This window comes from Gymnoscopelus microlampas, assembly GCF_963454915.1.
Source record: "Gymnoscopelus microlampas genome assembly, chromosome: 19".
Lineage (NCBI taxonomy): Eukaryota > Metazoa > Chordata > Actinopteri > Myctophiformes > Myctophidae > Gymnoscopelus > Gymnoscopelus microlampas.
In genome coordinates, this window is record NC_139956.1 from 34508277 (window position 1) to 34523405 (window position 15129).

Sequence of the window (15129 nt, forward strand, 5' to 3'; positions counted from 1 at the left end):
GATAATTGGTTACCTCGGGTAACGTCCTCGCGACTTGCGTCACCAGACTTTCCACAGTAGGCTACTACGTGTGGAACATAGCCTTATACCCCTATGAACGTAGCTAGATTCTGCCAAGCCCCGCCCTGCCTGCCTTGCGCATATCCACTCTAAAGCCCGCCTACTGTATCCGGTCATTTGCACGCACACATACATCCACATACATGCACACACCATTTCCATATCCGCTCTAGACCCAGACCGGATCACCAACCTGTCAAGTGAATTGATCCCCATCTAATGACGGGGAATTTGGGGGAAGTTTATCTTATGATCTTTTATAGCCTAGCCTACTTCCCCATTTCTCTCTACTTACAATGTCCCGACACTCTGGACTTTGTTCAGAGAGTTAATATGTGAACGGTGAACATTTGCCAGTTTAATGAGCCAAGTTCCATTGGATTGCCTGCAGTGCGACTGTGCGTGAAACAAAAAGTAAGTGCGAGTTGCCTTTGCGTTTCATCATGATGTCGCCAGTCTCACCACGTTTAGCCGAACACTAGGCGCATGCTGCTCCTTTCACAATGAACATAAGAGCTTATATGTTAGCTAATGTTGTTGCACTTATTTCTGTGGAGTAGCATATTAAATTGCTGCATAATTATCAGTTGTGTCATTTGATTTATATGCTTCCATAAACCAATAATTGTTGTTTATTGTTATTTAAACACAACTTTGAATGAGAACTGATAGCCTATGAGAAGGCAATTCCTTACAGTTAGGCAAAAAATATATTTAAATGAAGGGGAGTTAGGGGACTATAATAGGCATTGTGAAGTGTAGTGTAGATTATTCATTAATGTATTAACATTGGTCCTTGCATAACAGAGCAGTTTATTACTTACCTGTCAGTTATATAGTATGTTGGCATAGTGAATGATTGCATATAATACCCTCATTGTTCTCTGTGGATCTCATGTTTGTTTAGTTCTGCTGAGACTGCAGTGTTTGCTCAACCCACTGTGTCAACACACAGTGTGTTTCACCTTGGGAAAGACGGATAGCACCCCTGAACCACCTACAGTAGCCTACTGAAAAGAAGAGAAGTCCTCCTCGACAGAATTTTCAAGACATTGGCTAACATCTAGTCTGGACATCACATCAGTGTGGTGAGTCACACACACACACACACACACACACACACACACACGCACACACACACGCACACGCACACGCACACGCACATGCACACGCATACGCAGTGGTGGACAGCATTTCTAGAGAGGGAAAAAAGTAGCCAACATTATGACTTAAACTCTTAAGCCCTATTTCAAATATAGTCAAAATAGCAGATCTGCAAGCTCACAACGTGTCAACGTGTTGCAGAGCTGCTATTTTCACGATTAGTTATTTCTCATTTATTTTTTATTGTGGAAAATCTTTGAATTTGGGGTGGGAAAGGACACAATTTTAAGATATCAATGTATTGATATTAAAAAGATAATATACCTTGTAATTTGTACTTTTGAATATTAAAAAAATCATGTAATTTTGAATACATAAGGATTTTTAAAAGCAAGTACTCAAGTACTTTAACTCAAGTAGACATTGTATAGAGTAACTTTCACATAGTTGAGTAATATTTGACCAGGAGTATCTATACTTTAATTACTCAATTACTGGGGTTGAGTGCCTGTACATAGGCCTATTTACAGTATTATAACACAGGGCTATGCTCTTTCTAAACCACCATTTGACATGTTATTTATTTATTACAGTACTACTACAATATAAATACATCATTGATTGATTGATTGATTGATTGATTGATTGATTGATTGATTTACTACTTGACTTAGACAGGGGCCATTTTCGAATTGCATTTTTGTTTTTGTTTACATTTTTATATTACTTGCATGCTGAGGTTGTTTACTTAATCAGGCAATTTCTGTTGAAAAAGACAGTTTGAGTTAAAGTTACAGGAATGAATAATCAATTCATAACACCAATCTGGGAACCCATTTGGTAAAAAAAGAATCATTATTTTCTGTTTGCAGAATCTGTCTTGAGAGATATGATAACACCGATGGATGTATAGTAATATGATTTAACTAGTAGTGTGTGCGTTTAGCCTCCTAGTAAACCTTTGTAGTATAATGTCATGGCTTATAAGATGCTGTGCATTTGTTTTTCTGATATGGTTGTTTATAGATTATTAGGTTTGTAACAAAAGTCAACCATGTCTTCAGTTGGGTATTGTTTGGGTTTTATCTGATATCATATCGGTGCTGCTAAACCAGTACTTTTAAAACCTCGCCGGGGCCTATTCGCTAATACAATGGAGTATTTGGGGATCAGTGTCTCACTTGGACACGTATCCTGGAGGGGGAATTAAACTGGGGACTTTCCTGGTGACTGTTCTATATTTCAGATTTCATTTATAAAATTTTGACAAGGCAGGATACATACACAATCAGTGAATCCTGTTAATGCCTCAAACCTTACATCAGCCAACATAAAAAAAACAACCTTACGTTAACCGGACACAGGATAAGTGGGCACTAGGGACATCTTTCCAAATATTAAAACTTTTAACATTTTGGAAAAATTTGCCAATTTAACACCGAGGTGCCCACTCTTCCTTGGTGCCAACCTACCTTGTTACCCGTTGACCAACTGAGTCACATTACAGTTTATTTGCATGCACATTTAGCTGTTGAAACATGTCGGCCGGGCAGAGTACACTGGCAGACAGGTAACCTAGGAGAGTGGTTGTGGGTGGAGTTAACCACCTACATTATTGTTCCCACAATACCTGCCTGTATGACAACAAGCACACAGACAGATAGGGAGAAGTTCCAACAAGTGGAAGGACCAGTTCTCTCTCTCTCTCTCTCTCTCTCTCTCTCTCTCTCTCTCTCTCTCTCTCTCTCTCTCTCTCTCTCTCTCTCTCTCTCTCTCTCTCTCTCTCTCTCTCTCTCTCTCTCTCTCTCTCTCTCTCTCTCTCTCTCTCTCTCTCTCTCTCTCTCTCTCTCTCTCTCTCTCTCTCTCTCTCTCTCTCTCTCTCTCTCTCTCTCTCTCTCTCTCTCTCTCTCTCTCTCTACAAGCAGCCCCTCCTCCACACCTCATCAGGTATCCTCTCTCGAGGCTACCTGAAACAAACAAGTTCCAACAAGTGGAAGGACCAGTTCTCTCTCTTTCTCTCTCTCTCTCTCTCTCTCTCTCTGGTGTCTGCACAAGCAGCCCCTCCTCCACACCTCATCAGGTATCCTCTCTCGAGACAAGCCTATGACGTAGAGAGAAAAGAGGAGACAAGAATAGAAAATTTCCCTTGTTTCTGTCTCTCGGCAAAGACAATGAAACAGAAGGAAAAACATAGATCAATGTTGAGCAAGAGAGAAAGAATTAAGAGAGAGAGAGAATGATAGAAGACTGATATTTTGTTCTGGCAAGAGTGAGTAGAAATAAAATTCCTCTTAAATCTAAAACCACACGGGAAGCTAAGAGATTCACAAAAGTTAATAATAATAACCATCATCATCAGGGTTCATCGCAAGCTTGTGATGGACATTTGCATCGATATTTATTTTTTGCATATAATACAAAATAAGTGATCAATAACTTTTTATGAGAAATACATATTGAACTCCTTATGTGCCATATTGTCTATGGCTTGCCAATGTGCTACACATTTTGCTGTCCGGCAGGAACCAGCTAACTCCTTTTTCCGCTTTATTTCCATAAATCAGGGCCATTGAACACCCTTTACGTCTGTGTGTTGATTAAAAAAATATTGAACCAATGAAAAGTATTAAAAAGTGCTTCTGACAAAAGCAGCTAACTCCATTGGAACCTCAAACTTTCTGCTAAACCAGCTAAGTTCACCATAGGGGGATGGAGTTAGCTGACCGCCAACCTCATTGTGAGCTTGGAGGTCCATTCAGCTGTTCTAATCAATGATGAAGAAAACCTCCTAACTCCACTTTTTTTTTTTTGTCATTACCTGAAAAATGAACAATTTGGAGTTAGCTGGTTGCTGCCGGACAGCAGAGATATATATCTGCATTAACCACTGAGCCACAAAGAAATATAAGTCATTGTTTTAAAAGCCAATCTACAAGCTCACGACACATTACATCATGACATGTTGAGAGATTGTAGATCTGGTATTTTCGAAACATTTCTGAAATGTTTCTAATTATTTATTTATTTACCATGGCCAAAATGGGGATGCCAGGGTTAAAGAGGTTACTTATTCTGAAGAAAACCTTAAAACTGCCAGGAGGCTAAGACAGGCATTAAATGTGGCATGGTGAAAGTCTATTACGTATTTGGGATTTCAATAATTGGGTCTTATCAGTACAGTTAGCGCTTCCATCGCACATTACATGAGCAAAGGGCCATTTAGGTGCAGAGTATTATAGTGGAGGTGAGTGGGTGTGTGTCATATGGTTATTGTCGAGATTGCAGGCTTTTCAGTGGACAGTGTTACTTGACGTCAGGAGGAGATCAAGTTCTACCAGTTCTACATTACTAATCCAAAACATTTTTTTGAATTGGTATGGTAGCTTCGATAGTTCTAGTTTCTTTCCATTACGGTATATCTTGATGAGAAATCTTCTATCATGATGAGAAAGTCTTAGACCTTGCATAGTTGTGATATAAGATATGTGGAACAATGGAAAGGTCAGAGTCAAAACCATCATGTACCTGTACGTACATGATGAATGATTAAGGATAGGCATGACAGGATTTAAAGGAATGCAATGTCACAACTACTTTCATGCAAGGGCTCCTGACTTTAATCAGAGGTGAGCAAATGTATAAGCTGGATGTCTGATGGTGATTGTGGACCCAGGCTGTGGATCAAGGGTTTCCACTGATTATGATTGTTGAGTGTTATTATAGTTATATATTGTTATTTTTGGACCCTTTGAAACACTTTCTCTCAACGGTGAAAATGTTTTTCAACAAGCTTTACTTGTCCAGTTCTGCCCTCCTTTGCTTTTGTAGCAAATGGATCCTTCTGAACAGATCTGTTTTTGATATTTTCCTAATTTAGTTTAATTGTCTTGACCACACCACATAGAATCCATTGTCTTAAAAATTAAAGGTTTCTCCAACAAAGGATTAAACACACATTTAGCTATTTTCAGGGAATTAAGGTACAGTAGCTATTATCAAACATTACTTCTAGCTGTCTTGTCCTCACCTGATGCAATCATGTACAGTACCATGTACAATACCACAAATCTCATCCCGATTGTGTCATCCCGATACTTTACGAGTCACCAAAATTATTCAAACCAATTTGAATTCAAAGATTAGATTGTGAATATTTAGAATGTGTTTATATTGTCATGAAAAAAAATACATAGACTATATTTTTTATTTTTTCAAAAGTAATAATAAATTGGGCCACGGACATAGGTGCGTTTGTCCGTGTACGGACATGTTGATGACCCCATCATCATCATCATAAATCACCACAAAATATTGTTCCTGAAAGAAGTGTGTGTGCGTACTGTTGGTAGGCAGAATGTACAGTAGTAGTTAAGCATTTTGGGAGTGTTAAGAGTGGTGGTAGTGTCCGCCATTTTAGAAGCTGTTCTAATGTGTTGCTCGGGGCTCAGAAATAAATGTTCCTCCTTCCTCACTGTTGTCGTTATCATTTCGTTAAGGAAGCAAGAAGTATGTGGGGCATCGTGTTACATCTGTTGACAATCACAGTCCCATTTTGTTTAAAAAGCCAGTTTACCTCATGTATCTGTCTCTATACAATATATTACAATATAGGTTGACATGCTATGGAAACTGTAAACAATCTCATCACCTTGATGTTGACTGTCCAGATTAGAAAGTTACAAACCACAGTTTGGGGGATTCTGGTAGGGCTCTCACGATTATGAAATTGTACTTGACGACTAATTGTCGATCAAATAATTGTGATTAATTGCTTTTCTGTACTTGAACATAGGAACATTATGAATAGAAATTACATTTATTTTTGGCTTTTAGGCTTCGTAAACAAAAGGTGCACAGGGCAGATATGACAAATAACTTACATAATGTAATAACTTTATACTGAATAGTAAACAGCAGCTCAACAGTTTTGAGCTTGTAGATCTGCTTTTTCCACTATTTTTGAAAATGTATGTTTTCTTTCTCCAAATGATTATGATGATTATGCAAAAGAAATTGTGATTAGGCGATTATGTAATAAGAATCCACTCCTATATTGTGCTGATCAGAGCAATGGTCACCGAGTTATGGCCATTTGAAATGTTAGACAGTGCTGTAGGGCTCCATATGTGTGCAATTTAGTTTTTTTTTTGGTGTGACTATTGTCATGGCAGACCACTGAACAGCATTTGAGCCATGGTTGTTGAGGATTGGAGCAACTGTGTGTCTATTGCCCCCAGGGGACCCTGACGTTATTATTGTCATGGCAGACCCCTGAACAGTGTTTGTGCCAAGTTTGTTACGGATTGGAGCAATCAAGCTTGAGGACACCATTCAAAGTAATAGGGCGAAAATAACTGGGCATCCATTGAGTTCAATGGAGGAGTGGCGCCATGTTATATTCGGTTACTCAAGCTATATAGTGTAGCCTACCTGCGGCCCCTAACATAGCCACTGGTGTGACTATTGTCATGGCAGAACCTTGAACAGTGTTTGTGCCCAGTTTGGTGCAGATTGGAGCAACTAAATGATTGGAGCCCCTCATGTGGCCCCTGGGGGCCACACATGGCCCCTGGTGTGACAATGGTCATGGCAGACCCCTGACCAGTGTTTGCGCCAAGTTTGGTGCGTATTGCAGGAATGGTGCACCTGTGGCACCCAGGGGGGCCCTGATGTGGCCCCTGGTGTGGCTATTCTGATGGCAGACCCCTGACCAGTGTTTGTGCGAAGTTTGCTGCGGATCGGACCGGTGCGGTGCGCCTTGCAAGTCTGCATGTTACTCTGACTCTGACTTCTGGCTGTATGGTTTTACAAGCACACAGCAACTCCTAACAACTGATATGCGTGTACATCTAATGTGTCAATGATGATAATAACATTTACTGACTTATTTTACTGTTTTACAGTTCAAACAACCGCTGACAGGATGTCCCGTGGAAACTCAGCTTCAGTCGGATGTGAGTTCTATTAAAACAGACAAAATCAGCAAACTGTTACTGATTTGGTAACATCTTTGATCTTGATGAATATAACTTTTAATTTTCCAACCAGGGGTGAACACAGACCTGAGGATTGTTCTGATCGGAGGAAGACATGGTTTAAAGAGTTCAGTGGGAAACATCATCCTGGGCAAAGATGTTTTTAGCACTAACAGAAGAATAGCTAAGAATGTTATGAAACAAGAGATATTGTCAGGGAGAAAGGTCACTGTGGTCAACACACCAGGATGGAAGTCTGCTTGTCCCCTAGCTCTGACCCCAAAACTGACTCAGTTAGAAGTCCAACAGAGTGTGAATCAATGTCTTCCAGGACCCCATGTCTTTGTCCTAGTAATGCCATTTGGCACCACACATGTAGGGACAGGGATGTCAGTAAAGGAGCATATGAGTCTTCTCTGTGACCAAGTGTGGAGTCATACTATTGTGGTGTTCACTTTAGCTGATAAAGACAAAATGAGACCCGTGGAAGATCTCATTAGATCTGACGATGACTTAACATCTCTCACTCAGAAATGTGAAAACCGCTTTCATGTTCTTAACATTGGTGACAGAGAAAATAGAAGTCAGGTCACAGAGCTGCTGGAAAAGATAGATCAGATGGTGACTAGTAATGGTTGTCACTATAAGACAGAAAAACATGTCTCAGAGGGACTGGAGGAGATAGAGAAAAAAATCAGCAGAAGGGCAGAACAAAGGAGGGCAAAAGCTCATGCAAAAGCTCAGAAACCAACAACTAGACTTCAACAAGATGATGGTATGTTTTGTTTTACTTTGTCAAAAATATTTTTATTTTCAATTTGATTATTGGATATTAACAGCTTAGCTTATAAATGACCTGGGTATTGTGACTTTGTTCCTTAAAAATGTGTACAAAAGTACAAGTAAACAATGTTTTCTCTGACAGGACTGACTGACGTCAGGATTCTTTTGATGGGAAGGCAGGGGTCTGGGAAGAGTTCTGCAGGAAACACGATTCTGGGAGAAGGTGTTTTTAAAGCTGATCAGACTCAGAGGTCAGCGCGCTGTGAGGTAAAAGGTGGTGAAGTGGCAGGGAAACATTTGACAGTGGTGGACGTACCAGGTTGGTTTTACAACAGTCCACTACAGGATACCTCAGAGATGGACAAACTGGAGTTCCAGAACAGTGTGTGTCTCTGTTCTCCTGGGCCACATGCTATTCTTCTATTGGTTCCTGTTGATGAAGCATTCACCAAAGAACAGAAGGTAGCAGTAGAGGAACATATGACACTTCTAACACAGGGAGTGTGGAGTCAGAGTATAGTTCTGTTCACCCGTGGAGACTGTCTTGGAGACACAAGCATTGAGCAGCACATTGAGGCTGAAGGGGAAGACCTCCGCTGGCTTCTTGACGTATGTGGGAACAGGTATCATGTCTTCAACAATATGAAGAGTGATGACACACAGGTCACAGAGCTGCTGGGGAAGATAGAGGAGATGGTAGCAGGAAACACAGAGGGACACTATGACGATAATAGAGATGTTTGTGTGAAGATATCAGAGAGTAAGATGTTAGAGAAAGATGCCCAGACATTAATGGCAAGGACACGCAGACAAAGAACTGTTCTGAAAGCTCTGTTTGAAGGTAATGTTCATACAATGTCTGTCTGTCTGTCTCATCTATCTTATCTCATGCACTGTATCGTATCAATCTGTGGTCAGTTCAGTCAAAAGTGTTTATATGGGGAGCTTGGGTGGCGCAGGGGTAAAGTTCCTGTCACAAGTGTGTGGGGGAGTTCTGGAATTGGCATAATGACAAATTGGGAGAAAAAAGTTAACTAATTTTGAGTTTCTGCCTTTTAGGAGATCATCAGAGTCTACCAGATGTGAGGGTGATGTTGGTTGCTGGAGAGCACTCTGGGAGGAGCAAAGCTGGAAATCACATACTGCAGGAGACTGTGTTTACAGAAATCATATCTAAGGTGAGTAATGTTAAATTCATTTTATGTTATAAAATATAGACCTTAATATAAACAACAAGACATCAAATGTAAATTATGTTATTGTTCCCTCTTAAATGAATGTGGAATCATTAGGTAAGATAAGAATACTGTATTGTCAATTACATTTGTCTTCAGGGTATACAGGTAGGCAGGAACGTGTAAAAAATAAAACAAGTGCTATCGCCTTTTACGTGTTTATTTCAGCAGCTAGAATGTGACAGTTTGAAACGGTTTGAACCAGTTTTGGTGCGCAACACAGTCCTCGTTGAAGTTAATTGCGTTCACCTGCTGTGGTGCTGTGCGCAACAGGGCAGATCCCCACCAGGCCAGGTTGCCTACCCAGGTCCATGAAATTCATAGGCATTGTAGCCAATTAGAATGAAATCTGCTAAAACTGACTCATATACTGATACAGAACCATATATAGGCTATATATTGTCGCTGTCAGGTGGAAACCGTCTATGTCCAACACTGTTACTTTTCAAATTATTTTTTATAAACACGTATGGGGCACTACAGCAGTGTTACACCAGTGATTAACACTTCAAATGGCCATAACTCGGTGACCATTGCTCTGATCAGCATAGGGCTGGATTTGAAGGCAGCATAGCGGCCTGAAAGTCTTGTGTGTGTTACACACACAAGCTGTGTCAGTCATGGGGTGCAACCGTCATGACATGAGGAAGCTTTTGGGGAGATAGAGTACAACAGACGGTGCAAACGGGTGCATTTGTGGTGCCCCCTATGGTCAGTTTTGGAAGTGCACTCTAAAGAAGCCCCTTTAAAGGCCCCTTAATGTGTGATTAAAATTTGGGGCAGATTGGACCCTGTGTTCATGATGTTCGCCAACGGGTCGCTCCTGCAAACTTCCAATCTCAGTCAATTGGAAAGGAATCTGAAAGGTCTGACTAATACATCCTGAACAAATGGTTCCAGAAAGAATGTTTATCGTCACCCAAATCCGCATATACATGTTCATTATCCACCCGCCATCCAACCACATTAATTATACCATCCTATTTCTAGATCTGCACCAACCGCATCAAATTATTATTTTCCTGACGTTAGTTTTCTTATAAACAATGTTACTCACCACTGTCTGTCGCGATGTAGTGACTGTATAGAATCCATATCTATGGTAAGAACAATACGGAGTTTCATTCATTTTACTTTCGCTTTCATGGCTTTGTTGCCATGTCTGCTTTTATAAGCGACTTTTGGGGTAATTTGGTGCTTCTTTTGGGCTTGTTTTCATAGACCTGGCTGCTAATTTCTCTCGCAGAATCTGGTAACACTGGCTGCCTGCTGTTCAAAGACCCCTTGCCGGTAAAGCAACGTGCAGTAGGCGGCTAATTTGTGCCTGATGTAAAATGACGTAATATTAAAATACTACAAACGCACGCACAGCAAGATTTTGTGCTTTTTAAAAGCTATTATAGGCCTATAGATTGATATCATGACTTTAATTCCCGCATTATTTCACCCGTGGTTTATCCAATATTAATTCATAATTATATTTGATTGACCCAAATCCACCCAAATTGTGGTTAACTTTCGGCAACCGCGGCTAAAACCGCGATCCGCGCATCTCTAATATATATATATATATATAAAATAACAAATGGTAAACCTCATATTTCAGGAGTTTAAAACCCAGACTAAGCTGACAGAATGTGTCAGACAACAGAGACCAGTTGCTGCCAGAAATGTGAAGGTGGTCAACTGTCCAGACTGGTCCACTACACCTCCCTCACAGAAGATCACAGACGTTCTTCTACATGGACTGGCTCTGTGTTCTCCTGGACCCCATGCTGTCCTGTTGAATGTTCCTGTCAGGTCCAGTTTCTCTGAAGCTGACAGGAAGTCAGTGGAGGAACACATGGAGCTGCTGGGTGACAGAGTCTGGAGACACACTCTGGTTCTGTTCACATGGGGATGGTGGCTGGGAGCAAGAGGTGTTGAGGAGTACATCGTGTCTGAAGGAGAACATCTGAAGTGGCTCATGGAGAAATGTGAATACAGGTACCATGTTCTCCAGTTATCCAAGAGGGACAACAGTACAGAAGTAGCAGAGCTGATGGAGAAAATAGAAGACATGGTGACGAGGAACAGAGGACATTTTAAACATCTACAATCAAAGGAAAGGTCTGTCAGTGAAGGAACAGGACACTCCAGGAGGAAGTAAGTAACAAAATAACAGAAAAATGCACAGTCAGTCAGTTGCACTCACCCTCCGCAAGGGATTACTTATAATGTCCCTTACTTTTTTTTTAAGTTTCTAAAATTAATGAATATGAATGAGACTTTTCAATCTCCGTACCCACAGCATTATGTTTTCTCTCTCTGCCTGATCCGTTCAGTTTCCGTTCATTTACAAGCTCACAGCGGGTTGCAAACTTCATCAAAGTGTAGCATATTCCTTGTCTAGAGCAGTGGTTCTCAAACTGGGGGTCAGGACCCCCCAAATTATTTTGGGGGGTCCCCAGATGCTTAGCTTAATGTGTAACATTGTTTTCTCACTCAACTGTAAACAAACCAACATACAGTACACGCGTATACAGGGTATCTGATCTGCACATTTCTAGTTACAATTTAATGACTTTTAAGACCTTTTTAAAACCAAACTGGCCAAATTGTCAAATATTACGTAAGAAAGACGCAAACATTGTGAAAACAGCCGATCTACAAGCTCACAACGTCTCGCAGTGTGAGGCGTTGTGAGCCTGTAGTTCAGCTTGTAGTTAATCTATTTACACATTATTTATCTGTGGAACCGAGTCAAACTAAATGTAATGCCTACAATTCCAAGTGCTTGTGGGTGGGGGCTCACAAATTATAAGTGTTTTTTACCTGGGCGTCCTGTTCAACACACTGTAAAATGTGAGCGTTAATTGACTCCTATGGGAGTATAAATGTAACATGGACACGTTCCAACAGGATTCTGCAGTGTACAGAGAGAATTAGCAGTTATGAAAAAGTTACGATTAGTAAAATTACTTACTTTTGGCAGGGAAAAATAAGTAAAGTAATATTGTTACTTTTTAAAAGAGTAAAAAGTAATACATTTTGTACTGTTGAACATTGGAACAGACAAGATGAAGAATGGAGGAAGAGAGAGGATGAGATGATCAAGAGGATGTTGAAGGTCGTAGTGATGGAGCCAGAAGAACAAACCCTGCCAGCTGTCAGGAGAGGGAATAGCATAGACTGGCGTCGTCCAAGTAGTGAGTATAAGTGTAATTGATCTGCTATTAGACTTTAATGTGATCTTTTTTACAGCGACCTCTAAATGCACATAAACACTTGAAAAAACGTATCCAGCCTGGCATGGCCAGCGTGGATATTAGTCTGAAATCTCTGTGTGGAACCTGCATTTAGGGCCTGCGCTCAGGGCCCTGTGATTGACAGATGCAGAAGACACATGATAATGTGATTCACGCGACCGGGATGGTTTACCATTACTAGGCTACCATTTAGCTGCAGTGGATCAGTATTAAATCCTAATGCGTTATGACCATTTTGAACAAACCCATATGTTCCTCTACCCTCTGGTAGCAGAGGGTCCGGACTCGGACCCTCTGCTACACTAATCAAATCCAAATGGCAACTACACCTGCCACTTTTCCAAGTGTAAAATTAGATCAATCTCTTAAACTTGTTTATTTTGATTTGTTTTGTAAAGCGATTTTGGGTACTATGAAAAGTGCTATATAAGTGTGATATATCATTATTATTATTATTATTATTATTATTATTATTATTATTATTATTATTATTATTATCATTATTATTATTAAAGGCACAGTACACTCAAAAGGTATTTCTCATTAATGTTTTACCATAACAACCACTAATTTCACCATAGCAACAACCCGTTTTACCATTGCACAAACGGTTTTACCATAGCAACCCCTAGTTCTACCCTAGCAACCACTTATTAGAGCCTGCAGTAGCAACGACAACCATTTTACACTAGTTTAACACTATACTCAACACTATCAACACTAATAATACTTAACACTACCAACATTCTAACTACTGCATACTGGCTAACAACATAGCGAGCCCACACTGTTTCTTCAGGAACAGTATTTTCTAGTTACTGTAGTAGTAGCAGTAGTAGTAGTATCACTATTATTGCTATGGATAATGGTAATAAAAATCAATTGCAGTTCTTTCTTGTATTATAATAATTGTAAATGTCTGTTGTCTTGTGTTCCAGTGAGTGGCGGAACACCATCTGAAACAGGAAGTTCATACTGCTTGTCGTCATCTGCCAAGGTTGATGATTGGCTGAAGAGATATCCTGGACCAATAGTGACCTCTTCAGGATATGACACAATGAGTGAAATTGATAGGCGGCTGAGCAGAGACTCTTCAGTATTGATGAGTGACGCTTCCAGCCAGACAGAGCCTGTCAAATGTCATCAAATGAATCCATCGTTGTAGTAAACAGCAGTAGATCCTGTAGACCATGGAAGTTTTACCGGCATCTGCTACCCACAGCTGATGCCACTCTACCAGAACACATACTGTACATCCAACTATGTATTCTCTGTGGGCATTTTTTGGGTCATGTCTTGTGCCTTCTACCACAAATGGCAACTTTAAACTCCCTTTAAACAGTAATTTTTTTGTGGATTATCTATTGCTCAACATTTGAAAGCTAGGGGGCTGCTTTATTTCCTCACATCACGAAGGGTCTGAAAATAATAATGAATGTTCTCTTTCAAATGTTCTCACCCTTCTTCTCTTTGTCCCCACCCACCAGGTACAGAAATATTTATTATATTTAAAAAAAATAACAAAAAAGTAAAAATGGTGATAACTTAAGTACAAAGATGAAAATAATAATATTGGGGGGGATTGCCAATCCCTAATTAAACTGTGGTCAAGGAATTGATATGCTGAATACATGGGTCCGAGGTTCTGTAAAAGTTCCCAGACGAACCTGTGTTTGATTTTCTCCAAATGGAGAAACGCATGATCCCATGAACCCATGATGACACACTGGGAGGGTTAGGGCTCTTCCAGTGGAGCATATATACGACGTCTGGCTATGAGGGTAGCAAAATCAACCAAGTCCGCCTGGAATCTGTTAAATCTGCCCGCTACAGGTGTTGTTTGTGTTTATGGATGATGATAATAAAGATCGCTAGACTAGATCTGCGGTAATATTTGAATATCTGACCTGTTTTCCTTGTTCTTCTAATTCTTCCTTTTCCTAAAAATTACAATTGATCAGAGCTTGTACAAAAAACCTTTTACACCTGTAAATATGTGATGTGACAATAAAGTAGTTAAATTGAAGTTGAAGTACTCGTCATTGTGATTCCGCAGTTATATCAACAGTGCATGTCGTTTTTTACTTGTCTTCTGTGAGATATGATATGCCAAGTTATTTGCGTCGATCTGACTCATCTGGAAGTGATATCTTTTAAAATTATTCATTGTACAGTATAAACAAAACTTTTTTTTTTTATGGCAACCAATTTGGCATTTTAATCATAATAATTAATTATATTAAGCTGGATGGATTGCATCTTGTTTGATCGGTTTTCTTCTTCATAACAGGCTGAAAATGGATCAGTGTCCACAGCAAGTGTCATAGCCACTCACTGTAAGAGGAGATGAAAAAATGCATACGATAATGAATTAACTATGTGTATGGAGTATGAGCTGTCTGGTGTTCACTAAATGCAGCGCTCTGTATCAGCACTGTACCAGTGCATATCAACGTCAATGCAGACAGTGATATTGTTTGTGTTGTTGTTTTTGAGAAATTGTGCATTGAACCAAAAATAAATGTATCTTTCATATCAATATAATGGACAGTAAAGTAGCGAATTGTCTGATCTTGAGCAGAACACACCAATTTAAAACACACCGCTAATGTTGCAATTAAGCTCTTTTGGACTAGAACACAGGGGTCGCCAACATGTACGTACACGGATAGACCCCTGTCCGGGGCGAGACCTGTCCATGTCTGTGGCAATTTTTTGATTTTG

The 15129-nt window shown here is 40.0% G+C and overlaps 1 protein-coding gene across 2 annotated transcripts; it reads left to right on the forward strand.

The window, feature by feature from the left end:
• Window positions 1-351: 351 nt before the first annotated feature.
• LOC311035432 (GTPase IMAP family member 8-like) lies at window positions 352-14405 on the forward strand. Of its 2 annotated transcripts, XM_084043627.1 has the most exons (9): window positions 352-474; window positions 968-1148; window positions 7068-7118; window positions 7213-7914; window positions 8065-8763; window positions 8982-9100; window positions 10764-11302; window positions 12212-12345; window positions 13344-14405. In XM_084043627.1, the coding sequence occupies exons 3-9, from the start codon at window positions 7088-7090 to the stop codon at window positions 13568-13570; spliced, it is 2451 nt and encodes an 816-aa protein (XP_083899753.1). In that variant the 5' UTR covers window positions 352-474; window positions 968-1148; window positions 7068-7087; the 3' UTR covers window positions 13571-14405. The 2 variants fall into 2 exon arrangements, with proteins under 2 accessions (XP_083899753.1, XP_083899752.1); XM_084043626.1 differs by lacking the exons at window positions 352-474; window positions 968-1148 and adding an exon at window positions 4397-4790.
• The last annotated feature ends 724 nt before the right edge of the window (window positions 14406-15129 follow it).